At 52.5% G+C, this 27,088-nt stretch overlaps 7 protein-coding genes across 7 annotated transcripts; 4 read left to right on the top strand and 3 right to left on the bottom strand.

The window, feature by feature from the left end:
* Positions 1-273: 273 nt before the first annotated feature.
* Positions 274-1,095, top strand: UCRPA7_1698 (putative aspartic-type endopeptidase protein; the record flags this gene model as incomplete). The annotated part of the gene is made up of 1 exon (XM_007914277.1): positions 274-1,095. One exon carries the CDS (start codon positions 274-276, stop codon positions 1,093-1,095), a length of 822 nt encoding a protein of 273 aa, XP_007912468.1.
* A 509-nt stretch (positions 1,096-1,604) lies between these two features.
* On the bottom strand, positions 1,605-2,246 carry UCRPA7_1697 (putative aig2 family protein; the record flags this gene model as incomplete). The annotated part of the gene is made up of 1 exon (XM_007914276.1): positions 1,605-2,246. One exon carries the CDS (start codon positions 2,244-2,246, stop codon positions 1,605-1,607), a length of 642 nt encoding a protein of 213 aa, XP_007912467.1.
* Positions 2,247-3,014: 768 nt separating this feature from the next.
* UCRPA7_1696 (putative ste ste11 protein kinase protein) lies at positions 3,015-5,754 on the bottom strand (the record flags this gene model as incomplete). The annotated part of the gene is made up of 2 exons (XM_007914275.1): positions 3,015-5,330; positions 5,395-5,754. 2 exons carry the CDS (start codon positions 5,752-5,754, stop codon positions 3,015-3,017), a joined length of 2,676 nt encoding a protein of 891 aa, XP_007912466.1.
* A 7,754-nt stretch (positions 5,755-13,508) lies between these two features.
* UCRPA7_1695 (putative leucine rich repeat protein) lies at positions 13,509-14,507 on the top strand (the record flags this gene model as incomplete). The annotated part of the gene is made up of 1 exon (XM_007914274.1): positions 13,509-14,507. The coding sequence occupies one exon, from the start codon at positions 13,509-13,511 to the stop codon at positions 14,505-14,507; it is 999 nt and encodes a 332-aa protein (XP_007912465.1).
* A 216-nt stretch (positions 14,508-14,723) lies between these two features.
* UCRPA7_1694 (putative hydroxyacyl-thioester dehydratase-like protein) lies at positions 14,724-15,642 on the bottom strand (the record flags this gene model as incomplete). The annotated part of the gene is made up of 2 exons (XM_007914273.1): positions 14,724-15,112; positions 15,171-15,642. The coding sequence occupies 2 exons, from the start codon at positions 15,640-15,642 to the stop codon at positions 14,724-14,726; spliced, it is 861 nt and encodes a 286-aa protein (XP_007912464.1).
* A 1,415-nt stretch (positions 15,643-17,057) lies between these two features.
* On the top strand, positions 17,058-18,811 carry UCRPA7_1693 (putative cyclopropane-fatty-acyl-phospholipid synthase protein; the record flags this gene model as incomplete). The annotated part of the gene is made up of 3 exons (XM_007914272.1): positions 17,058-17,174; positions 17,298-18,536; positions 18,593-18,811. 3 exons carry the CDS (start codon positions 17,058-17,060, stop codon positions 18,809-18,811), a joined length of 1,575 nt encoding a protein of 524 aa, XP_007912463.1.
* Positions 18,812-19,555: 744 nt separating this feature from the next.
* UCRPA7_1692 (putative actin cytoskeleton-regulatory complex protein pan1 protein) lies at positions 19,556-24,269 on the top strand (the record flags this gene model as incomplete). The annotated part of the gene is made up of 4 exons (XM_007914271.1): positions 19,556-20,247; positions 20,298-22,853; positions 22,906-23,624; positions 24,214-24,269. 4 exons carry the CDS (start codon positions 19,556-19,558, stop codon positions 24,267-24,269), a joined length of 4,023 nt encoding a protein of 1,340 aa, XP_007912462.1.
* Positions 24,270-27,088: the final 2,819 nt, after the last annotated feature.

Here is a 27,088-nt window from a genome sequence, read left to right as displayed (position 1 = left end):
TGCTCTTTCGCGGGCACTTACTCGGCAAACTCGTCATCGACGTATGAGTACGTTGGCAGCTATTTCAACATATCCTACGTGGACGGATCAGGTGCGAGCGGCGACTATGTCTCAGACACGATTACCATCGGCAACACCACCCTCGATCGCCTCCAATTTGGCGTTGGTTATACCAGTACCTCGGCCCAGGGAATTCTTGGCATCGGATATGAACTCAATGAAGTACAAGTTGGACGAGCGGGACTAGACCCGTACCAGAATTTGCCGTCTCAAATGAAGGCAGATGGTTTAATTCAATCCAATGCCTACAGCTTGTGGCTGAACGATCTGGATGCGAACACGGGCAGCATCCTGTTTGGAGGAGTCGATACGGCACAGTTCAAAGGCGAGCTTGCCACGCTGCCCATCCAGCAGAACTCAGGGGTCTATGCCGAGTTTCTGATCACACTCACCTCCCTGTCTCTCGGAGGCACGGTTCTTGCCGACGACCTGGCACAAGCCGTTCTACTGGACTCTGGATCCTCCCTCACCTATCTACCAGACAGCATCGTAGAAGACATCTACACCGAGCTCGACGCCCAGTACGACTCCTCGTCCGGCGTCGCATACGTCCCCTGCAACATCGAGAACCAGAACACGAGCCTGACGTTCAGCTTCTCCGGCGTCGAGATCACCGTCGGCATGGACGAGCTTGCGCTGGACCTGGTGACGGCCAGCGGCAAGCGGCCCACGTTCCAGGACGGCACCACGGCGTGCCTGTTCGGCATCGCGCCGGCGGGCGACGGCACCAACGTCCTCGGCGACACCTTCCTGCGCTCGGCATACGTCGTCTACGACATGGACAACAACGAGATCTCGATCGCGCAGACAAACTTCAACGCCACCGAGAGCAACGTGCTCGAGATCACGACGGGGACCGACGCCGTGCCGAGCGCCACCGCCGTGACGGACTCGGTGGCTGCGACGGCGGGAGTCGTCACGACGAGTAGCGCCGGCGGGCTTGGCGTCGAGAACGCGGCGCCGTCTGCTGGTGTGGCCGGCTCCCTGTTGGTCGGAGCAGCCGCTTTCGTTGCTGGTCTCGTCGTTCTCTGCTAGTGGTGTTGCCTAGCATATTCGAATTCTGGCACAGCAGCGTGTTCTTTTCTTTGGTCACGGCATAATTGGCTTACACGCACGCGGGCACAAGCATTAAGTTGGCGTTCATGGGCGACAGGCATCCGATCCTGCTGGCCTAGGCATCTTAGCATTTGTTTTCAATGTCGGTATAGATGACCGACGTGTGCGGATATGGGGGATCACGGGGAGAGATTATGAGACTTTCGGGACGGGGCGAGCATCATAGCATCGGCGTTGTTGGCTTTTGTTTCGTGACTCGCGTAATGTGCGCGAAAAGACCGTAGATGGAAGTCACTCATGTGGACCAGTCAGATACTCAAAACAAAAAGAAGAATTACCCCTATTTGATCTCCTGATGCTCCGGGCTGTGAATGTTATGTATGGGAACCTCTCGCTAACTTTGTCGAAGTCGTAAATTGTATCAGTCTATACCTAGACTTGTACGAACTCGACAACCCGAGCACTCTCTGACCTTTGGTCTATAGATATCAAAATTTAGGCGCAGAGGGTATGAACCGCCTGATGACATCGTCGATGTATCCCTGCGGCAACCCCCATTCCCTCTTCGCCTCATCAACCCCTCTGTTCATCCTTGCAATATATTCTCGCCTCGGAACATCCTCTGAAACTCTGAGGCCGTCGATGTATACCAGTGCTGGCTTCTCTTGCCATTCGCCAGTCGATGTGAGCAGCTCGACGGTCCGCATCTCCTTGGCGTAAGTCCCAGTCAAGACGCCCTCGAAGCCATCCAGCAGGTCCTCGTCCCCGTCGCCAAGCCTGTAAACTATGCCGTACACTCCCTGCTCGTCCATGTGACGAGACGCTGTCGTCTCCTGAACCCGGGGGGTTTCTTCTTGCGGTTTCGACGGTTTGTCGGCCTCGTCGGCCACGGAAGGTGTAGTAGTCTTGACCGGCAGCACGTTCGCGAAGCCCCGCTCGTTGATAATGAACCTGTACCCAGGCAGGAAGGCCAGCCCTACAGTCTCCGAGCCGGGGCAGCGCGAGCACATCTGCGTGCTCGAGAGATTCGAGCCATACCCGAAATAGAGCAATCCGGCCTTCTGGCCGTCAACAGCGCCGGGTCCGACCACGAATGTGGTCTTCGAATTTGCTCGTGTCGGATCCGTCATTGCTGATTGACGTTTCGCTGTCAATGATCGACTGGGCAATTCAGCATTGAGAGACTGTGGTGCTGTATTTGACTTCCTTCTCGAAAGGTGAACGGCGACCGTTAATTATATGGTTTCGTTGGCTGTGATGCAGAGCATCCAACGAGATAGAGAGACAGCAAGGCACTGTGTACGACAAGTTAGGTTCACGGATTGAACGGTGCCAAAAGCATGCCAGGCCACGTGAAAAGAACATCGAAGAGATGAAATGGCACTTGTATAACATAAGACATGTGTCTGTGAATCATGTCCAAACCAACGTGGAGCCTAAGATTCCTGAACAAAGCTGATAAGAGATGACTGCGTATGATGAAACGGCAGGAAGTCAGTTACGTGACTAGGCGATGGCCGTCTCAGGACTTCTTTAACATCAACAATTTACATCACCGCACGGTTATACTGTGGAGTGTGAACTTTAAATGCCTCGTCTGTATTCATGCCCTGTGTATCAAACCGAGCTATGCTTGAAACTTGTCCTATCGTGAGAGACCCATTGAGAAATATTTATATACAACCACAAAAAGTTCCTCCTAAATGTCTGCCAACTCCGCAACGCTACATTCGTGCAAGGATCATAGCTCATAATGCTGAAAGGTGCTTTCTACCTTTTTATCCATCTATACAGATTTCCCTAAATAGGCACTTCGCTTCTGAGAAAATAATAAAGGAAGACGAAGGCAAAGAAACAAGAAGTTGAGATAAATACCGCACCAGATTGAGTTTGGGATTTTAAGTGATCGGCGTCAAGAAGGGGCTGAGCATAAGCTCGTCGGCACTGGGCCGCTTGTTGTGGTCGAGCTCAAAGGTCTGGCTGAGGAACATCTTCGCCTCCTCACTGGCGTGCTCGGGGATAGTGGGGGCGGCTTTGGCACCTCCAATCTTGAAAATGGCTTGAAGTTGCGTGCAGTCCGGGAATGGATGAGTGCCCGTCATCATCTCCACCACTAGACAGCCAAGAGACCAAATATCCGCCTTACGGGTGTAGCTCGTCTGCTTGACGACCTCAGGTGCCATCCAGTAGACCGAGCCCTGAAGTGAGGGGCGATGCTTGTTGTTGTTGGCACCGTTCAAGATATTAGTGGCCTCAAGCTTCTTGGAGATACCAAAATCGGATATCTTGATAGTGCCCTTGTTATCCACAAGAATATTGGCACCCTTGATATCACGGTGAATGATATCTCGGTTGTGTAGGTACGACAAGCCGTTGAGAATTTGGCGGACGAAGCTACGAACCAATGGTTCAGGAAGAGCGCCATAGGAGTTGAGCATGGTCTGGACAGAGCCACCTGGCACATACTCCAGGAAAATGTTGAGGTACTCGGTCGAGGAACTGCAGCCCAGGTATTGCACAATGTTGGCGTGACGAAGGTCACGAAGTAGGCTGATCTCACGTTTCAAGGCCTCGATCATGCTCTTCTTCCTGTTATCATTCTGGCTGTTGGCGCCAGGAGAGGGTGCCTCAACTTGCTTCACAGCAAGGAGTTCACCAGTGACAGCATGCAGAGCGAGGTATACGCAGCCGAAAGAGCCCTGTCCGATAAGGGCGCCCTTCATCCACTTATTATCGTCCCATGACTCGCCAGCCAGGAAGCTTTGCAGCTCTTCGTCGGCGTCTTCGCCATCTTCATTCAGCGCCTGACCAATCTCCCTGAGAGAACTCGATCCAGACCCCGTGGTGCTCTCCCCATCGAAATAGCTCTGTCGAACAATATTGCCTTCAGGGTCGGTAATGCTGACAGCTGCGGTATCAGACCCGCTGTCGGCAAACGACACATACGACTTGCGATTGGGCTCAATTGGCGAAGACTCCTCTTGAAGGGTGTCAAGCACAGAGGAGGCAATCGAGTCTCGGAAGGCGTGAGGCCCACGCCCGTGTAAATCCCTGGGGCGAACCTTGGCAACCTGGCTAGTAGAATTCAACCAGCTATCAGCAATGGTAGGGATTGGTGGGGCATCTTGAATGCTCGAGGCAAAGCTCAGGTTGCTGGCTACGCTGAGGCGGCTATTGACCTTGCTTAGACGCGCAGATCTCCGCATGGAGAGTCTTGCAGTACGATCAATGTCTTCTCTCGGATGGTCCGGGAAATACGAGGTCAGGTCAGAAGCAATAAGTTCACTAGGAGGACGAAGTCCGCCAAATTGTCGAAGCACCCCCTTTCGTCTGGGAATGGGACGTTGGGCATCGTTAGATGCAGGTCGTTCAAGATCACGAGCGGTGTTCTTGACATTCCTCTCACGGTCCTGGTAAGAGACGGGGGACAGTGGCGGCTGCTGAAGGTTATCCCAGCTTTCGCCGAGAACCTTCTGAACCTTCAGTTGACTACGCGTGTCAACATTCTGCAAAGCACGATTATGGCTCTGCTGAGCCTCTTCCAATGCGATGGCTGCAGCTCTTTCAAGCTCTGACTGACCAGGTTCCCCGGCCGGAACTCGTCGAAGGATCAAGCGGTTACGCTCCGGTCGCTTCTGGTCTTTGATGACCCTCCAAAGCTCTGTATCGCCGAGACGGCGAGTCTGGCTAGGTAGGGGATCGACGCCGGACAGAACCCAGAAGCAGTAGTTCCTCTCGTGATCTTCTCGCAGGGCAAATTTACGCAGCGTCACACGCATCACCTCTTCGCAGGTATTGCAATCGGCAATCTTGACGACTTTCGTAACACCGCCGGTGGAGATGACACGGATGACATCCTGGTTCTGCGGCAAGGCAGCCATTAGTGATCCATCCATACTGGAGTTATTCCTGGTATGGGTCATGTTTACCAGACGGCCAGACTGAGCCTGGGGAGGAGAAGTTGGTAACCGTGAGCCAGAAAGGCCCCCTTGGGGCTGCGGGTATCGTTGGCGGGCAGATCTGTAGTCGGTACCGGGGAGGGGCGAGGTCGGTCGAGATGAGGACTTGGTGATATCGATGGCAGTAGCTGTGTCATACTGCCTAGAGTATCGCTTGTTGGCAGTGGGGGTCGGGAGCGTGCGAGTCGCCGAGTTCAATGGGCGAGGAGAGCCAGAGGAGGGTGTATACTGCAGGTCGAGACCTCCAAAGGAATCCTAGAGAATGTGTCAATCGTGTACTTGGGTGGGCAGCTTCTGTGTAAGCTAGGCTAGGACCTACCCTATTCCTCTTCTTTTGATTTGCATATGCCCTCGTTCTCAACTTCTTGATACCTAAAAACAGACGAACTCGATCGCCGACCTTGTCGATGCCCATTTCTTTGAGGACTTCCTTGTCCATTTCCAGCAAGTTTTCTCCGTTAATATGATTCTTACGGAAGAGCTTCTCATACTCGCCGCATTTGACACTTCTCAAGTATTCACATACTCTGTCTTCATCCCAGTTCTTGACCGAGTCTGGGCCGTCGGCGTCAGAGAACTCGGATTCAGTTGGACTTGCGAAGGACTGGTTCGATGTCGGTAAGGCGGGCGTCCTCCTTGAGGAAGGATATGATGCTTGTGAACTGTTGGATGGCACCATGGTCGACGATGAAGAAGACCCCAGCTGGGCCGGGTAGGCCTTCGAGGCGAGCATAGCCATGATAGTTGATGTGTGTTGTACGGGGGCCTGACAGCAGTCCGAACCTCTGACCACGGCCTATTATGTAGTTGGCGGGAACGCAGTAGGGAATCCTGCCTGTAGCCTGGAATAGTCGCTTTCAAATATCCTCGGCGATCGGAGGTGGTGACCAGAATAGACCAGAGCGGGCGGACGCGTTAGGCGAGTGTGGAGAGCATACGAGCGACGTATGTCTCTGAGGTGATTTGTGCTGAAGTCAAACAGCTACTATTTTCGACAATCTGCCGCGAACCCAAGGTCTTGGGTGGAAGCGGTTGTTGCAGGAGGAGGAAGGGTTTCGTGGACGAGGACGTGTACTCGTGCGTGCACCAGCACTCGCAGAGTAGCAGACCACGCACAGCAGGGTCCAGGACTCGCAGTCAGCCCAGAAATGATTATGATTATTATAACGAGCCAGGAGCAGGAGGACGGGTACGGGTCAGGGCTGCGACGTGCGAAAGAACGGACCCGGCAGGGCAGACATGGACGCGGACGCAGAACTGACAATATGGAAGAATTGCTGCTGATGATGAGGGTTTTGGGATGGGATGGGACGAAATGGCACACGATAGAGGGCAGGCAGGGGGGGATGGAGAGAGAGAAAGGAGCTCCTCTGGTCTCTTTGTTGCGTGGACAGGGGCCAATGGCAAGGGGAGGAGGTCAGATCGAGGAGGTATGGGTACCCTGGTAGGAAATCCATGGGTCCAGCGAAGGCGGCACCTTCTGGTGCTGGTGAAACGTCTCCACCTTTTCATTTTATGGCGCCCTTTGGGTAACGTGGTGGTGTTGTCTGTAGTCCCGTAATACGCCATGGCGCTGGCTGGTAGAGATCAAGATAGCAGGATACCTGTCCCGCGATACCTTCGCCTGGACAACACGGCTCTCGTCCTCCTCCTTTCCTCCATTGCCCATCTCTAAATTATCCGTTTCTGATCGTCAGCTGCGACCTCTACGACATCGACTGGCCTTCGGGCTGTCGCCACTTTGAAGACAACGGCTCCTCACCCGAGGGGAAATGAGACATTCACTCGCCGTAGAACGCGCGACGAAGACGAGGCTAGACCCCCCATTTTCTTCATCTACAAAGGGAATAGGTGGCGGGCCACTGCCGGCTCAATTTCCAGACCACCCGAAGCGCCACGAGGATTATGTGCATTACAAAGTACCCCTTCTCTTCCCTTCCCTCGTACCAGCACACTATGGCATGCAGCAAGCCCTGGTCTGTATCGCACGGCGATCTTCCCTCAGCACGCGCTGGGAAGAAGCTGGCACAAAGCCTCGGAACCTGAGCTTCTGGAGTGCCTGTCTTGTGTGCCTGAAGAACCAAACAATCATCTCCGTCCTCAGTAATAACCTGGAATAATTCAAAAGGGACGGAACAAAATCCCCCGGCATCATCACCCACTAAGGACAAAAGGAGCAAATGCGAGCGGTTTCAGCCAATGGAGACCGACGGCTCCTTGGAAGAAACATCCCGCACAGGCGTTAACAGCAGGAGATCAGGACCACGTCCCTAAAAACAAACTGAGGGAGGGCCGGCAAAAGGAGCCGTCATTGGTCAGCCAGTCCTCTGTGCAGTTCCCTCACTTGATCAGGCTCCCTGGTGCACACACAGGAAAGGCTGCCACGAAAGGGGTGAGGGGTGGTACGGTGTCCCTGCTGATGGTGGTCTGTTCTATCCCTGGCGTCAAAACTCCTTAGATCCGCTCACCTGAAACTCCGCCGGTTTCAACGACCGAATGCTGCATGTTTGCACCTTGAGACGGTGCACGAGCTTACGATGCTGCGGCGCTTCGTTGTGCATTGGGGAGCAGTTGAAAGAAACGCGATACCGTGCGGTACTTTGCCTCCTCACGCACCGCAAAACATCTGTAGGGACTCGGCCTGCATTGACCACCGCTCGGGACGAAATCACGATAGTCGGCCTTGAATTCATGCTTGGTGGTCAGCGCCAAAGCCTTGAAGTCCCACCACTAAAGTCATCGTACGCGTTTCTATGCGGCTAGCATATGTTTCCACTACGATGCTAACCTGGAAGCAGGTTTCTCGTTGTTTGGTGAGCTATTGATATCCACTGGCCAGCAACTATTCAAGAAACTGTGAGGCTCTGCAATTTCGGCTCAGTACTATCTACATTTACTACATCGAAGACACATTTATGCAACAATGAAGAGATCCCTCAGCTCCTTTTGACCAACTTGGCCTTTGTTGGAAGCTGACGACGAAGCCCACTACAGCTAAATCGCGGTTTGTTTCACGTGTAAATCTAGTGGCCTTCACTTAGATGGCCGCTAGATCGAAACTCGAAACGTACTAGAGAATGTGGGTGTCTGACCACGGCTTGCCCTGGCGTGCCCTTGGAGCCAGCCGCCTGCAAGGAAGGACTGTCCTCATCACGACGCTACCACGTGGGAAACGCTACTAAAAGAAAGACCGGTACATCATCGCGTTCCGCAGTGATGTCAAGAGCGAACATCGCAATATCGCATTCGGCCCAGAGATGAGGAACCGCGAAGATCCGTGGTCTGTGTCGCCAGCTAGCTGAGATTGTCCGAGGCTCTCAGGCTCTCAGGCTCTTCAGAAACAACTCATCGGGGCTCATGGGTAATCACTGAGGAGGATCTGAAGAGCAAATCGAACAGCGCCAGCTATGTAATTGTCATCTGGGCAGTCAAGCTAAGGAACCTCAAATCGCTTGCATTTGATAAGTGAGAGCAGAGAGCCGTGTCTATCACGATTGTCTCGATGATCAGGTCAGTCAGGTGAGGTAGAGCAGTGCATGCGATTTGACAGTGAGATCTGTTTGAGCGAACGAGTTTAACCTGACAATTGAGGCTGAAGAGCCTTTCAACCAGCCACAAACCCGCCTGCACTCGCCACAGCATAAATAGAAACCTCTCCAGCTGAGGCGGAAGTACGCCCAGAGTCTTTTACTGGTGCGAGCAGGTGGTGAAGGACGCTTCTTATCTGCAATCTCTTTTTAGCGGTAGATCTCTCTGCAGCAAGGTTTCCGTGAGTGAACGGGTGCGGGAAATGTGTCTGGGTCTTATCTCAATGCAGCGAACTCTAGTGGGGTGCGACCCCAATATCGAGATTCCTACGCTGCCGAGGTCCCCTAACTAAGTACGGATCAGGCCCTTACCGTGTCAATCATCGCAGCAGTGACGAGACCGTCAATTTGAAGGTTCTTTGACCGGAAGTTACACATTTCCCGAGTGGCCTGTGATACAGCAGCAGAAGCACCATCGGTCATTCCATTCGATGAGCTTCTCTCCGGGTGGACTGTCAAGTATGTCGCACATGATAATGAATGCAAGTATCATACTCTCCTCAACGAGATGTTGCTGCCTTTGTCGAGGTTTGTAGATCTATAGTAAGTAATTAAACAGGGGCTTTGAGGCCTTGCCGAGCATCATACCCAACTCTCGTCATTCAGTAATCTTCATCCTTGAGGATTGATGTCTATTACAATGGTGAAAAGGTACATCTAGATGGTGGGCTAGCCTGAGTCCAGTGATCCTCGGTCGATCGCCCCTTCCGCGGCGGTAGGAGAACTTCTGTACTTCAAGGGCCGTACACCGACCGACAACAACGAATGGATGATCACTATCAAATGTCATCCCCTTCATCATTATGAATTCTGGCAAACGGATGCAGTGTCTGCAGAATTGCGTGGCAGGGCTGGTGGACGTGAGAAGCGCCATTGGAGGAGCGTCTTCAGCGACCAATGGAGTGCCCCCGCTAGGCAATGCGCAAGCAGCAAAAACAGGATTGATAACATCATAGCTACCTCCCTAAGGTACTCAAAATACGGACACTAGTCTAAGCCTTCCTCCACATCCACCTCTTCCACTGCTGCCGTGTGGTACTGGAGCTGGTGGCGTTGTTCGGGAACACCTTACTCGCACCTATCGACAGCACCTTACAAAGGGGGCCAAGTGGGAAACCTTGGGAGTTGGCCATTCATCCTGTCTGACCTGATTTGACCTGCACAGCTCCATTAGACTTCTGGAACTCAGCTACCTACTTACCCACCCACCTGTCGTGTCTCCCGTCTTGCCGGTGGCCACGCCGCTGCTAGAGACTCGCCCGCGCTACGTCCAGCTCAGGTCAGGCACTTAGAGGGGACTTGGCTACTTAGTTGCCTATCAACAACATCCTGCCTGTGGTGGAGGGGTCGTTAAGCCTCCTCTGTCCAACGTTCTGTTCTCCCACCTTCTCCGCCTTCCTGTGATAATTCTCTGGTCAATTCGATTCTCCATCTTATCTATCCATTGATTGCTGGTTGTGAGGTTTACCGCCATCTACACCGCTCGTTCGATATTCTAGAGGTGCTGCGTCAGGCATTGTGCGATTGTTGTACGCTCGACCTTGGCGATCTTTGTTTCAGGACCAATTAGTGAATGGGCCGCTTGCGGCTTCTGTGATCACGGCCTTCGAGGCCACGATCTCGAGCGGGAAGAAAGAACTGGTCACAGCAGAGCTGCACCTCCAGCTACGGACTGTCTAATTGACCACGCAGCTCTTTGTGTGTTGCGATCCTGGTTGCTGGGAGTTTCTGTCTGTGCCCCTGGTCTCGACAGCTCGTATAGCTCCAGTTGGACCCCTCACGCGGACACGGCCACATTCTTATGGTGCCTGGCATCTCACGAGCAGCATTCCATTTGATGATATACACATCCGGCAGTCCCGCTGCTATCATAGACCGTCGTTGTGCCCGCCGCCAGTCCTCGAATTGGTTTGGTGGTAACGGTCAATCTGCACGGCAACGCTTATTTCGACTTCATCTGAGCGTATCTGGATTCCTCCGCGGGTCCCAGCTGTGCGCAATTGTCTCTCCGTGAAACAAGAAGGGTTTTGCGTTATCAGTGTGAACTTCGCAGGTTCGTCGCCCGGAGAACCACAGGCTTTCGAGCGCCGGCCTTAAGACCCGCTATCTTGGAGTTGCGCTTGCTCCGATGTCAGCGTTGACAGTCAGTACCCTGTAAGATATCACGAGGGAGAGCTTGAGCCGAGATGGATATTCTAAGGAAGAAGCGGCACAACTCTGCTCAGTCGCTGCCCTCCGAGCCTCTAACATGGATCGATAGCCGGGATGACTTGAGCACCGGACCTAGTTCTCCTGCGAGCTCCAACGGTGAAAATAAGGGCGACTTTCTCAGCCACGTCGTCCCTAGAGCGGTCAGGCATATGAGTCGTCGGTCGACGCCAAATGTGCCCATTATACGAGAGTCGTCCGTTGTTGGACCAGGTGGACGCAGGCTAATGAAATCACGCACACAAATCTCGACTTTCGAATTACCTCATCGCCGAAGCTCCAGTGTATCCGAGGATCATGGACGTATATCAAGAGCCTCGACAACCGTTAGTGGCAACTCTTCAAACAGCGTTGATTGGAGAGCACAGCACTTGGAAGGATATGGCCCATTAGCGGCTGATCCCCAGCTTTTGCGCGGCAAACCAACATTCATGGTTGCAACTCAAGATTACATCGTCAAGATGAAGAGCAAGTCGGATGCCATGAGCGCCTTCCCGCAGATGGCTTCGGCTGTTAGCACAGACAGCTTTGGGCCGGTTCCAGAGCCTATCCTTGCCATCCCTGCACATCTCATTGTATCTGTCTTCCAGGCAGAAAGCTCGAGACCGCAGTTTGGTATTGAGATTTGGTGGAAATCTCCATTCCCTAATATCGCTTTCTGCAGTGCCCAGTTCTTCTTCGCCTTTCCTCGGGAGCGGGACGTACATATGGCTACTATTCACAGACTGGCGAAAGCAAAAAGCAATGAGTTCAAGGACATCTCTCTTGTGCCTTTCGAGGTTGAAGCTCGCATTCGAAAAGTCTTTGCGCAGGAAGAGCCTAGCTATCAGTCATGTAAACTGGAAATATTCCCTGTTATCCGCAGGGCAACCGTAAATGAGGATGGAAGTTCGAAATCATCCGACAAGGGCAAAAAGGGCCCCGATGCAGCCTCCTGGTATCTTGCCGTAGGAAGAAATCTATGTTATTTCTTCGAGGTAGTGAAAGGATCTGAATTGGCAGGACAAGACATTGAACTACGATACCAAACTTTCGGTCTCGTAGCTCTTGAGTCTTTCCGCGCAAATTGGTCCTTTCACGAGGAGAGGATAGTGCTATTCTTCCGGTAAGACCATCGCCGATATCTTGGTCAAATCTTTCTTGGGCCAGTGGTGCTAATCTCTCCAGTGAACCATTCAAACCGACTGTCACATTAGAGCTTGCGAGCAAATTCTATCGTCAAATCGTTTTGACATTTCTGAAAGTAGATAGGTTTCTGAAACCCTGCTGGCCGCAATTATGGCAGACTATGGAGGTTTTCCGTGTGACCGGATTGCCCGAGTCGACCTTCCTCATTCCAGGAGAAAACTTTGGCAGCCTCAAGCGTACATTAGATGCATATCTGGCTGCGTATCGCAGCCAAGCTGTCGAATGGGAAGTCGATTGGAAAACACCCTTTGCTCCCGAGTTTCGACTTCTTCCGCCAAAAGAAGGCTCAGTCTATTCGAACCTGCAGCTCTTGGCTGTTTTCAGAGCTCTACGCTATAACGACTACTTCCACTCCATATCACTACGTGATATTGACCTTAGCGGTCTATGGAACAAGATCGACCCAAGAGGCAAAGGCAGCATCCCTTACCTTAGCCGTAGCTGTGAGTAATCAGATTCTCTTATTTAGTAATCTTACTGACCACATTTTAGGTCTTGCCCTTGCCGAAGTAGAATGCTCCTCTCTTCGAAGCGGCTCTCTTCTCCACCAGGAAATACATGGACTTGCTTTCTGTTCTGAGAATATAAGACAGATCGATTTCACAAACTGTTTCCGTAACCTTCCGACCCAACGCAGAGTGGCGGCGCAAGGCGATCCTGGACTACAAATTCTCACGCCGTTATTGGATCTTCTCAAGCTTGGACTGACAAAGTGTAATCGAGTAATCCTGAGTGGAAACCCACTTGGCCAAGCCGACCTGGAGGAGTTATTTGATGCGCTTAGCACTTCAGCTGCCAACATCCAAGCACTTGACGTCTCAAGATGTGGGCTCTCTGACCGTGCTCTACGAGATCTTTTCGAAGCTCTGTTCCGGCAAGGTCATTCCTTGCAATACTTGGACGCCTCTGGAAATCTCGGCCGAGTTCATGCCTCTCTTGTCTGTCAGTTAGTCTACCTGACAACAGATCTGAGGAGTCTCAATGTCTCTGGAATCATAATGGGTGAGGTTGATGGACCGCTGTTCTCTCTGGATACCCTTCAGCGCTTCAGATACCTGGAGGAAATAGATCTTTCAAATTCCAAGGTAGATTACATCGTGCCGATTGTCAATGAAGGATTTACTAACGTCCCTGGCAGGTCAGCGAGGCTACTTTATGTGCCCTTGAGGATTATCTTGAGGAGCATGCTGGGACAGCGCAACAGAACCCACAAGCGACCGGCAGTCCACGTCGACGTTTGGTCTTCAACAATTGCGGTATCAACGGACGCCAAGCTGCAAGGCTAATCCGTGCTCTCGGACAACATGGGAATGTCCACCTATTTATTAGCGGCAACTATCTCGAATACGGGATCGACGACCTTGCGCACGCTATCGCGCTTACACGAGGACCCAAGGGTCTACACATTGATATGGTGGAATTCAGAGAAGAGCACAATTACATAAAGCTTATGAAGGCGTTGGCAATTAACAAGAGCATCTCATATCTAAGTCTAGTCGGGACGGCTCCGACACCTCTCGCCGGCGAACCTTGTAGCGATGAGACCTGCTTAGCACTGGAATGGTTTTTCCAGACGAACAAGTCCGTCCGCTTCCTGGATATCTCTGGATACACCGGAAAGCTTGACGAAGGACAGCTGGGAAAGGGCTTCGGCCGCTGTCTCCGAGGTCTGGGGGCCAACACGACACTTACTCACCTCCGTATCCGGAACCAGAACTTACATGACGATGTTGGCACCATTGGCAACGTTCTCGAGCAGAACTCAAGTCTATTGATGCTCGACTGCCAAGATAACAGCTGGAATCTCACCAGCATTCAATTCTTGGTCAAGTCATTGAAGAAAAATAAGTCCATAGTCGAGTTCCCATTCTCCACTGATGAGTATCAGAGAGTTTGGAGCAGCATCGCAAATGACGTTAAGAGAAAGTCCAGCAGTCAGAAGAAGGCGGCCCTGCAACAGCAGCAGGCCCAGGAGGCGTTGCTTAAGGGAGCTTTGGACCAACAGCTCCAAGAACTGAAGGGAATTATACAAAGGAACAAGACCTCGATCGAGACAGAAAGGGGCCAGCAATTGGATTTTGACGATTCATCTGAAACAGGAGGCGTGGCTGGCTGGCCTAGCTTGGAGTTCAAGGGCCGCGATGGGAGAGGTTCAGCGAAGCGGCCTGTTGGTGTTGCGTCGACCGAACGTTCAACGGTCAAGTCTTCTACCATCGCGGTGAACACATCAATCCCAGCGCCATATCACGTTCGCCTCGATGAGGCGGCCCTAGAGAGCCCGACTGAGGCGATGAGCCCTTTGTCGGAGGCTCCGACTACCCCTGAGCTACACAGTCCGAGCACACCGCCGGACAATGAAGCTCCTCGCCGCATAGATATCGGGCCTGACTTTCAGCATGATTTCAGCCGCTTCAAGCTCGGCGACTTGGACACGCATCAGGAGGAGTAATACTGTAACTAATATACGAACACACAAGTGCGGCGTTTGGGAGGGTTGGGTTTCCTTTTGTATGGCCTTAGAGATACCCATAGAAGGATTTTCTACAGGAATTGAATGAGTTCAATGACAATAGGTTTAGCTCGACTATTGTGACATGCTGGGGTATCTTAAGTCAAATGCTGACGGCTAAGATATAATATACAGTGTGATACACTCACGACATACTCACGTAGATGCTACTCCCTTGATAGCGAGACTGCCATTGGGTCCTTCGGCCCATACGTTCCACGTCTTACGAGAAGCGTCATCAGCTTGCGCATCTTTTTGTCTCTTCGCTATGCAGATTCTTAAGGGTTGTTCCGCATACAGCGGCGCTAGGTTGCGATACTCGATTGACTTGATGCTCTCCGAGCCTTGTAACTGAGCCCGGAGGCCAGCAAAGAGAAGAGTCAGGGATAGCGGGCCATGAACGAGGAGATTTGGATGGCCCTCTACATCTCGCGTGTATTGCGGGTCGAGATGAATGCGATGTGCGTTGAATGTAAGAGCACTGAAGTGAAAGAGCAGGCTGTGCCGTGGCGTCAGTGTGACAGACGCCTCAGCCTTTTGCGGAACTATCATGCGGTGTTAGTCGGCGTACTATATGTAATGTATAATGACATCTCAGCCTACATGTCACGATTCTTGGCTCCTTGACCTGCGGCGTGGTCCCATCATTGCCCACAAGTTCTCTCATGAAGACAAGGACTCTCTTCTCCTCAATCGCTGGGCTGCTCTGCACGGTGGCGATATCGCGGGCATCGGCCTCCTGGCCTACAGAACCGTAGCGCCTCCAGACGTCCACGAATATCTTCTCCGTCCCGGGTGCGCGGCCTTCCGTTATATTGACGTCGCCAACACTCTCCACGCACAGCGCGCGCCGGCCATCCAGCCGCAGCTGCTCTTGCCAGCCGTCTGCGAAACGCACTGAGCCGCCCGCCCACATGCGCCGGACGAAGGCGCCGCCCGGGGAGTGGTCCGGATCGGTGCCATCCGGGAGGAGCTGCGAGGGCGGAATCTGCGGCGGGAAGTAGACGAGGTGGTGGCCTTGCGGCATGGGGACTGCAACGTCCGTTCTCGTAGACGGTAGCGTCAGGTCCTGCATGGTGAAGTGTGACGGGTAGGTTTCCGGCGGAAGGTAGTCCGAGAGTGATATGTTGAGGAGGTGGGACTGTGTAGGCGAGAGAATGTCGTATATTGCCTTTGGTCTCCTGGACGCCATTTCCTTCTTGATTTCCTGGAAGTTGACCTTGTCGTTTGTATGTATGAGGCGCTGCCATCTACCCGTGAGACATCTTCTTGGTCGTGGCGACCCTGATAGGGCTGTGAGGCGTACACCTCTCATGTTGAAATCGTTCAATTTTTCCCTAATTGTTGCTGCGTTTCAATCTTCAACACAAGCCCCAGCCAAGTCGTAGAAGTTCCTGCCATGTATAGGTCAAGCCATTCACATGACGCTTGCCCAAACAATCTGTCAGGCGCTGCCGGACTGACTCTGCCTGCGCAGTTCACTTCGAGGTTCGTCAGAAGGCTAGATATTGAATACTCAATTCTGAGATGCGCAACCAAATTTGCTTTAAGCACGCGTGTCGGATCTCATCTTATGCTGGTCGTCTTCAAGATAGATTCTCAAGCATCTGATCAAGCTATATAGACCTACTTAGATGTTTGGAGATCTCCAGGTACAAGAAATGATGAGTTTTGAGACCTTGTCGATTATTGATGAGACACGAGAACTCACTGCAATGATGAATTGACGATGTGTAGCGACCCGCTTATTCGCCCAATCATAGCCCTTCTCTCTCCCAAGCTTATGCCCGTGTCTCCTATAATCCATCACTCCTCGATTACATTGTATTATCAAGAAGTCTTTAGATAGGGAGAATATAAAAAAGGTTTCAAATATTATATTGTGGAATTAAATTGCAGGTAAATTTACCCAGAAACCACAACTTTGTATCAGTCTTCGCCCAGTGTGATCTTAGCATAGTTTGAATTTCAACCTGCTGAGGAAACAGGATCATCATACATTTTATAGCAATGGTATTATGAACTATATTGCGAGGTCTCGATGTCCGGCAGCTGGGTATGTGCTTGGAATCATATTAAGGTATGATAGGAATGTCTCGTGTGCATTCTCTTGGGCGGTAACAATTGCAAAGAGACATGGTATTTAGATGGCTTTCGAATGCTCGCAACTCTTCGCGTATGGCTCCTTTTACTGATGCAAGAGACGTGGTTAACATGACAATAAGATGCTACCGACACCCTGCATGATGAGTTTGTTCTACGGATTATTTTGGAATACGTAAGGTACACACCTAGTAGGCAAGGAGTACTCTACCTAGGTAGCTTGATCGCCCCTCCCAACCTCTCCCTTCGTGCGCTTCGTGGCCACTTACATGCTTGGGAGGCGCCAAAGCTGCCCTTCCCACCAGGGGGGTTTTCGCAAGCCTTTATAAATGAATCTCATCCACATAATTCCGATTGAATCTGTGAGATTACGAATATTTGCTCAATATGTCGAAGCCTCATAGTGTCACCAGTAGCGATACTGACTTCGAGTTCATCGAAACACCAAAAGCTCCAGTTCCCAACTTTGAGAAGTTCGAAGATTGTGGAGTTCGCACTACCTCGGTAGGTAAAATTTGTGCTTAAATTTGCTAGATTTGCGCACGAGATGTTTCTAGACGCGCTTATTTATCATATTACCTCGTTGCTGACACTCGCGGAACTCTGCTTACATATACATCCATCTAGTACCCCTGTATCAAAAATGCGCCTCTACCCGCTGATGGCCCTGGCTCTGACAGCTTCTCCCTGCTCCTTCTCGCTGGTGTACTTGGTATTCCACCATTTTGGCTCTCGTGGAAGCTTGGCGGTGGCACGAAGACTGCCATCTTTTTTGGTCTCTTCACAACCATTCCTCTCCTAGCTGGCTTCTGGCTGGCAGTCTCTTCACTTAGCCCCCGGAAAAATGAGAAGGCCCGCTTTCCTGGTCGGCCCGTTGAGCACTATCTGACCTTCAAAAAGCCTGAGGACAGGGCTACGTATCATGGAAAGAATACAATTTCTATGGAGACGTTTCACGAGATGTACTTCGATGGTGATGTCGACTTCAACGGTGACTGCTTGGAGGTGATGGAGTACAGGCACGACTGGGCGAGCTTTAGGTTTACCTTGGGCCTGATCAAGTTTTTCCTCTTTGGAATGATTCCAGAGGTTATCATGCACACTCGATCTCAAGATGAGGAGCAGGTCCGAGATCATTATGATCGTGGCGATGACTTTTACGGCTGGTTCCTCGGTCCTCGTATGATCTATACATCAGGCATTATTTCTGATATCAACTGTGAAGAAAGCCTCGAGCAACTTCAAGACAACAAGCTTGCTATCGTATGCGAGAAGATCGGGCTAAAGGAAGGAGAGCGTCTTCTCGATATTGGATGTGGCTGGGGCACTCTTGCCCGATTTGCCAGTGTCAATTTCGGTGCTCGTGCTACTGGTATTACTCTCGGTAGGAACCAGACTGCTTGGGGTAACAATGCTCTGCGGCAGGCCGGTATTCCGGAAGGACAGAGTAAGATATTGTGTATGGATTATCGAGACATACCCGTTCCAAAAGGTCGCTATAACAGAATTACCTGTCTTGAAATGGCTGAACACGTCGGCGTTCGGCATTTTCACACCTTCTTGAGACAGGTCTACGATATGATGGACGATGACGGTGTTTTCTTTCTTCAGATTGCCGGCCTCCGGAAGAGCTGGCAGTACGAAGATTTGATCTGGGGGCTCTTCATGAACAAGTACATCTTTCCTGGCGCAGATGCTAGCACACCGCTTGGTTGGTTTGTTGATAAGCTCGAAGGAGCTGGCTTTGAGGTCAAGGGTATTGACACTGTTGGTGTTCACTATTCTGCAACGTTGTGGAGATGGTATAGAAACTGGGTGGCCAACAAGTATAAAGTGGAAGCCAAATATGGCAAGCGATGGTTCAGGGTATGTCCTATCAAAACGGTCTGCGACAATTACCTTGCTGACAATACATTCCATAGATCTGGGAGTACTTCTTGGCTTATTCAACCATCATTTCTCGGCAAGGTAGCGCTACTTGCTATCAGATTGTCTTGGTTAAGAATCTGAATTCGACTCACAGAGTTGAAGGCATTTCCAACCAATTTGGACTGTCTGGAGCACTAGCCGCCACAAAGGCAAACCTGAAGTCCTGGGCGAAGATTGAGGCCTCAAAATTCCCTGCCATCTCATCTACTTGAACGACGTAGCGGAGAAGAATGGGAGGACTACGAATTTTCTGAGGGAGCTTGGAGCATCGCGATCTACACGGCACTTAGAAGATAGCCGGGGTAGGTACTGAACGAGCTTCAAGGGGCCAATTAACACTTAGTGGATAAGATATTTAAGGAGGGAGGCATGGGCAGAATCATTACGCTTGTGCAGCTTCAGGAGGATTGACCGATAATGTCGAAAAGGTTTAGAAATATGAAGAATCTGCTAGTAATACTAGACAGACACTATTATTGTCAAGCTCATTAGAAGTGAAGTGAGATTCAAGTCGAAATGCCCAAGATGTCTATTGTAGTTTATCAATGAGCCCAGTTGCCTTACTGGTGCTAGGTATTGCTAGTCCTGGCTTAGGTAATACACTAAAACACTGAAGAAAGCGATTCGCTAATGCGAATGCCTCAGCCACCGAATTACGTCCGTGCTAGCTCTCTGCCTTGTATGAGGCGCCGACTGCCAACTTGCGCACCTCATTCGCAGATACTCTGCAGGACATTGTGAGCACCTCGTGAGAGCTTCGTCATCTGCGCTCGTGGGCCTTATCGCCTCTTTCCCCTCATTGATTTATACATCATTTTATTTATTTCATTTGCATTTCTTGACCGTCTGTTAGGTCCTTTGCGCAGGTACAGAGCAGCTCTGCAGCGTAATCGTTTGCCCGCCTCCTTTTCCTAACCAGCCATCCAGGCCGTCCGTCCTCGGCTCATCCGCCCGCGATGTATTCAGGATCTAACTCCTTCCTCGGCGGCGGCAACAGCCTGCGGCCCGGGCCTCAGCAATATGGAGGCTCTTTCAACGCGGGACAGGGGCAACAGCAGCCCGGCCAGCAACAGCCAAGTCCGTTTGCTCCGCAGCCGACAGGCTTCGGCCAAGCTCCGTTGCAGCAACAGTATACCGGCTTCCCGGGCATGCAGCAGCAACCTCAAGGCCCCGGCCAGCTCCAGCCGCAGTTCACCGGCTTCCCAGGCCAGGCACCGCAGCAGCAGAGCTTCCAGACCGGTGCTCCTCCGGTTCCGTCGATCCCACAGCAGTTCCAGTCGCAGTTTCAACAGCAGCAGCAACAACAGCAGCCGAGCCCATTTGCCTCTGCCCCTCCGCAGCCTCCCCAACAGGCATCCGCACCCCCACCAGCTCCTGTTCAGAAACCTCAACCGACAGGCTTTAGCGAGATGGCAGCTTCGTTCCAGACTGGAGGGACAGCAAAGCCTCAGGGCAGAAGGGCAGAGAAGAAGCCGTCGAAGAAGATTCCAAACATCCGACTGTCATTCATTACGGCGCAAGATCAGGCAAAGTTCGAGACACTGTTTAAATCAGCTGTTGGCGATAGCGAGACCACAATGTCAGGCGAGAAAGCCCGCGATCTGCTGATGAGATCCAGGTTGGATGGAGACTCATTGTCCCATATATGGTTGGTCAACATCTGGGCGGACTTTTGGATTGGGCTAACACTTCAAATAGGACTCTGGCCGATACAACGCGGTCCGGACAGCTTCACTTTCCTGAGTTTGCGCTAGCTATGTATCTTTGCAACCTCAAGCTGACCGGCAAGACGCTGCCCTCAACACTTCCGGAGAACATCAAGAATGAGGTCTCCAGCATGGTTGACATCATTAACTTCAGCATCGCTGAGGAAGCTGCGAGTGGTAGCTCGGGCCCTACCCCTGCTAGCAATGCTCCTGATTTCACCGGACGCCAGAGCACAGCTACACCGCCGACAATCCAGCATCCGCAACCGCAGCCTTCAAACTCACAACTTCTGCAATCGCAGATGACCGGCTTCCCGGGACAGCAACCTGGCTTCTTAGGCCAACAACAGCAGGGTATGCAGCCTCAGCAGACAGGATTTCCAGGTGTCAATCCGCAGCCCACAGGTTACAGTGGACCGAGGCCGCCCATGCCTCCCATGCCTACTGGCTATGGTTCTAACTTGACACCCGGTGGACCAGGCGGCATGGTTGCACCTCTTAATGCCCAACCTACTGGCCGCCCAGGGCAATGGGGACTGGTAAATACGCCCGCAAGTGGGTTACCCAATATTGATGCGCTGCAAGCAAGGATGATGCCTCAGCAGGGTCGCGAACAGCAGAACTTCACCACTGCTGGTCTACAGGGCAATGCTGTGATCCCTTGGGCCATCACTAAGGACGAGAAACACAGATATGATTCTCTTTTCAGAGCCTGGGATGGACTGAACAAGGGCTACATTGGAGGTGATCAAGCTATCGAGATTTTTGGGCAAAGCGGTCTGGAAAAGCCTGACCTTGAGCGCGTTTGGACCTTGGCGGACAATGGAAACAAGGGCCGCCTTGACCTCGATGAGTTTGCCGTTGCTATGCATTTGATCTATCGCAAGTTGAATGGGTACCCTATTCCTAACCAGCTACCCGCGGAACTTGTGCCTCCATCTACCAGAAATTTCAGTGGAGCAATCGGCCAAATCAAGAACATGCTGCACGAGGAGTCTGACTACCGAAAGAACTCGGGCGCTGCCTTGCTTCCACAGAAGACTGGAGTGAGCTATCTCAAGAACCACTCATTCAGAGGTGCATCAGGCGGTGCATTTGGCGGTAATCGAAAAGATGCCACCGTATTTAAGAACAACGACGATGCGGTTGGATACCGCTCTAGTGCTCGGCGTAGGCTTGGAGGCAATGGCTCCCCTCGGCCGGAATCTCCATCTTCTGTTACATCTAATGACGAGCTTACTCTCGACCAACTCAGAAAGAAGATCCGAGAGAAACAAGTTATCTTGGATGCAATGGACTTTAAGGATGAGAAGAACGCCGAGGAGGATGACGTCCTTGACCGTAGAGATCGTCGCGAGGCTGAGGAGCTTTATCGACGCATCAGAAGGCTCCAGGATGATATTGACGCCCATCCAGATGCTGCACTAGCCACTGGGGATTCTGATGCCGAGCGTAGGTCTCTCAAACGCCAGCTGCAAAACTTGACCGATAAGATTCCCGAGTTGGCATCTCAGGTCAGGAAGACAGAGAAGGCTATCGCGGATGCCAGGCTTGAGCTGTTCCGCATTAAAGATGCAAAGGCGCACCCAGGAAGCGCTGGCACGATCGTGGGCACTGGTCCAGGTGGAATGATCACTGAGTCCGATAGGCTTAAGGCTAGAGCAAAGGCTATGATGCAACAGCGCACGGCCGCCCTCACTGGAAAGAAAGTTGACGTTGGCCCTGACGATCATGATGCACCAAAGCGTCTAGAAGAAGAGAGCATCAAGGTGAGAACAGAGAAGGAGAACAACGAGCGTATGGTGCGGGACGTGGAAGATAGTGTCCGCGAATTTGCACGAGGCATCGAGGACAGCCTGAAGGAGGGCGGCCAGACCTCTACCAACGAACATGAAAAACGTAGATGGGAGGATGCACTTGGGGTTGAAGATGAGGTCCGAGACTTCATCTTTGACTTGCAACGTGAGAGCAGAGCGGCCCGTGTTCGTAACCAGGATCGCCGTGGAGAGCGCAAGCCAGCAGAGCCAGCAGCCAGGAGCGAAGTAGCCTCCCCAGCTCGCTATGAGAGCCCTGCTTCTACAGCTCGGACTGCTACACCACCGACTACTGCCTCATCTACTGGCGGAGGCTCTTACTCGTCATACAAGACACCTGAAGAGCGTGCAGCTTTCATCAAGCAACAGGCTGAGCAACGCATGGCCGAAAGGCTCGCTGCGCTTGGCATCAAGGCACCATCAAAGCCTGGTGAAAGCGCTGCTCAGCGTATGGAGCGCGAACGTGCAGAACGCGCCGCCAAGCTCCGTCAAGCTGAAGAAGAGGATGCTCGCCGCGATGAGGAGCGACGGGCTAGACTCGACCAGGAGATGGGAGTTCCCTCTGTATCATCTCCGAAAGCAGACACTAAGCGGCCGCCTCCGCCGCCAAGTCGAAAGGGCGCTGGCGGTGATGCCGCGAGAAGAGCCGAGGAAGAACAGGCGGCGAAGAAGGCGGAAGAAGAGCGCCTGGAACAGGAACGTGCAGATCAGCAGCGCGCCACTGAGGAGTTAGAGTGAGTTTTTATCTCGAACTCTAGACATTTGGGACTAAGCTAATAAACATAGGGAAAATGCTCGTGAGCAAGAAGATGAATTAGCCAAGGAGCGCCAGGCAGCAGAAGCTCGTCTCAAGGCCCTTGAGGAGCAGGTTCGGCAAGGAAAGCTCAAGAAAGAGGAAGAGAAGAAAAAGAAGAAGGCCGCTCTCGCTGAGGCAAAGGAGAAGGAGTCTAAGCTCGCCGCCAGACGTGCTGAGATCGAGGCAGCTCGCAGGCGTGAAGAGGAGTTGCAGCGACAGCTGGAAGCTATGAATGACGACAGCTCGTCTGATGATGATGAAGGTCCTCAACAAATCACCCCTCAGGCATCGACACCGACCCTGGGCGGCAGTCAGGTTGGCAGTCAAGAGCTGGAGCCGAAGACAACGCCGCCTACTATCCCGGCCGTCCCGGTTGTATCGCCGCCTGCCGTTGTTACTAGTCCACCCACCGATGCTGAAAGCCGCAATCCGTACTTCCGGATGATGTCTCAGTCTTCCGAGTCATCTACGCCGAGCACCTCGGCCCCGGCACCGCCCCAACCAGATGTGTCTACAAACCCGTTCTACCGCATGACACAGGAGGCCAAGGCTCCTACTACTACCGCTCCTCCGATCCCAACTGGCCCGGTCTCTCGTAAACGGCCTGATGACGACGGATGGGGCAGTGACAAGGAGGAAGAAGAGGAGGACTCGGATGATGACAGGCCTGGTGGCAAGAGCGCCGCTGCCCTGGCCTCGATTCTCTTCGGTACGATGGGCCCACCCCGTCCTCTATCTGCTACAGGTGACAAGGCATCACCTACCGTCAGCTCCCCCGTTGCACCCCCTTCTGAGCAGCCGTCCTCGCCTGCTCCTGCTCCGGCAGCACCACCGCCGCCGCCTCCGCCGCCTGGTCCTACCGGTGCTCCTCCTCCACCACCACCACCAATGCCTCCGACGGATGCCCCTGCCGCACCTCCGCCGCCTCCTCCGCCGATTCCGGGAATGGCACCTCCTCCACCGCCACCACCACCGGCGGCCGGCGAAATTCCAGCTGCCGCACCATCAGGGGGTCGACCAACAGGCTTCCTGGGAGAGATCCAGGCTGGTAGGGCGCTCAAGAAGACAACTACCAAGGATAAGAGTGGGGCAGCAGTGGCAGGCCGGGTGTTGGATTAATATAAGTGTTCATGCATTCGTCCGTGTCCAGGAGTCCGGTCGGCGAAAGCAGGCCGGGCCCCTGTCATCAGGGAGATCAATGGAGATAGGTAGATTGACATAACCAGTCGGAGAGAACTAATAGTTTTTGGTTTGACTATGTACACAACTTGTTTGCTGTCTACTGCTTATCTTGACAGTTCAGTGTAAATATGATCAATATGCGCGTGACTTTGATCTAGCCTTCGCAATGTAATACTTCAGATAACTCTCATAGCCACCTTGATTTACCTATAGAAAGTGCTTATTCTCGATTTCTACTTAGCCTACCTTAATAGCTCATTCTACATGACCCCCCAGTAAGACTCTGAGTCATATATTCCCTGTCGTGATTTGAAGAGGGGACAAGCAACTCACGGTCACTATTCTGATATCTACTCCACAACACCGCTGTAATACCTACATTAAGCTTCATCCAATCCAAAGGATGCCGGCCATGTTGTGCATGCCTAAGTACGTTTCTTTCATGTTGAAACGTGCTCTCTTGCATGAGAACATATACGAGGATAGCTTGAGAGGCACCGCGGGCTGCATAGCTTGATGCCGGTTTCACGAGGAGCGTGCGTTTCTGCACGTTTGTTCTGGGTGCCGACTGCAGCGTTGTGCCTACAAGATAACGATCGGCCACACCCTCTTCTACGCTACAGATTACTCCAATATCAAAGAAGACCGAAAGTATTCCAAGATTTGGACATCCTCGTGGGGGTATTGTGCCATGACTACTCTGCTCAGATACTGAAAACTGCGTGTTGACTACCTGACCTATCGGCCATACTTACCCATAGACAATCCTCTCTCACGATGAAGATATCGACGGATGAAGATTCCTTGATTTGAATGTATTTACTACCCAAGGGAGGGGATATTGCGCGGCTATAAATGGACTTTATAACCCGCCAGGATTAACGCGCTCCCCGGACAGGCAGGGTGGGGGCCGTGGAGCCAGGTGCTTCGAGCGCCTGTTCCCGGGACCGAAACTATGGGACCGAAATTCCTGTTGAAAACTAGAACGAGGGACCCGTCAGGAAAAAGAGACGATAGAATAGGAAAAATCTTTCTGGCAAGCATGTCCTGGCTGGCCTGGCCCGGGTGATCCTGGGAGGCCCTGGACATAGCAGGCGGGCGATGAAGCGGACTGTCTCTCCTGAGTCAGATGGCGGAGTCCGCCTGAAGCTTCCGCGTCGGTGGGTAACGGGGGCTGTGTTCAGTGTTCACGGCGGTGGTGAACACGAAGCACGCAGCACCGATTGTTCCTGATAGATGTCTTGGACTCTCGCTTGGGTCCTGGAGCATCTGCCCTGGCGGCCTGGCTGGCTCGGCTGGCTCTTCGGCAGTCTCTCTGAACGGGTGGGATCGCCCGGAAGCAGAGAATGCTGGCTACGGTAGGTGACGTCGATGGGTGGAGGGGGAACCTGAAAGCCTTGATCGACCGATCGAAGGTGAATGGGATTACAGCATGATGTCATGTCATTCACGCTCTGAGGTCTGGTAGAAGAAAACTTGGCTCTGAAACCTTCGGCCTTGACTACGAGCCAGACCAAGCCGCGCCGAGGATACAGATGTCTTGCGTGCCTAGCGTTCTTTTTTACCTGTGAATGCGTGAACGTGAACCGTATGATCGCTGTAAGTGCTTGCTCTAGTGAATGGCAGATCTGCTAGGCTCGCCTGGCTGGATACTAAGCCGCCCAACAGATACCGCCCGACGTAGTGGGCTGAGCGGGATGGGTCTCACTGTAATGTTGCAAGATGATGATCCGTTTGAGGGGAGACACTGTGCTCTGACCCGGTGGCCATCAGCTCAGTCATATCATATTATGAAACGACAGTCGACCGTACAGCCGAGCAGAGGGGTGGCTTAAAGATTCTCGATGCTGGGTTTCTTCTATGGTCATTCTCAGCCAACATTGCTGCTGCTGGTGACTTGAAGAGGTCCAGAATTCTACTCGTGTAAGAGCGTTATCCAATGTGCACGGCATAAGGGCGAATGTGTGGAGCTTGTTAGCGCCGGCCTACCTCAAAGGCCTGCACTTTCCAGCCAACGAGGGGCTGAGCTCTAGGACAGCCATGAAACAGGCAGGAGCGATTGGCTGACGCGGGGCCTGCACGTAAACAAAGTTCGTGTCAAGGAAAGCGCGTCGCAGGACGACATCGCGTCTGTCTCTCACTCCTTCCTCCTCTTGCACTTTGATGGAGGAGAGTCCCCAAGCACCCGAACCCTCCCACCTCAACTGGGCACTCTCTCTGCCGCACGTGCGAACCAATCGCGGAACGGGAATCGCTCATATTAGTCTGTTCTCATTCCTTCTCACTCGCACAGCCCGCTTTGGCCAGTCCGTCTCGCAGTCTGCCACCGTCTGCTTCATCATCATCACCGATCTCATCGGGATCAGGTTCAGGATCACGGCTTAGGAAACTATCTTGGAACGGCGCCGGCATAAGCCTCATTGGCGTCTCCTCTTTTCTTGCCTTTGGCCGCTATTCTTCTCACTCACCCTCATCGTTTCGCGCTTTTTGAGATTTCCCACGGTATTTGTTCTGGGAACTTCCTGGCTGGTTCCATTTGACCTATATTCGCCCATTCGTCTTTTTTCCCCTTCAGTGCTCCACCATCTTTACTTCTCCAGCTGGGACCTCTTCGGCGTGTCCTTGTGGTCTAAACCCAGCTTGGTTGTGCAGTGTGGGATGGTCCTATCGGTACCCATCAGTCCCTGCTCGCCTGGCTCACACCTCTTGCATTCCTGCTTCCTGAATGGTGTGCTTTAATTGAGGGGAAAAGAAGGTCGCCTTGACGTGCGTGTGTGGCCCATCATCCATCCACTTTACTCGACTTATCCTCGTCTGCTATACCTCAGGCTTGCCCCGTCTGCTTGCTTGCTCTGACCCTCCCTCCATACAAGCCGGAACGGTACCAACGCGCGTAGCCAGTGACAAGCAGAGGCTTGCTCCATTCAACCCTGTCCGTCCGACTCAAGTCGACCGCCCGGATCCTTGTCCAAGTGTCAGCCTGAGTTGAAG

Source organism: Phaeoacremonium minimum, assembly GCF_000392275.1.
Source record: "Phaeoacremonium minimum UCRPA7 unplaced genomic scaffold PA7_03_scaffold_124, whole genome shotgun sequence".
NCBI classification, from domain to species: Eukaryota; Fungi; Ascomycota; class Sordariomycetes; order Togniniales; family Togniniaceae; genus Phaeoacremonium; species Phaeoacremonium minimum.
This window is presented reverse-complemented; position numbering and strand designations above follow the sequence as displayed.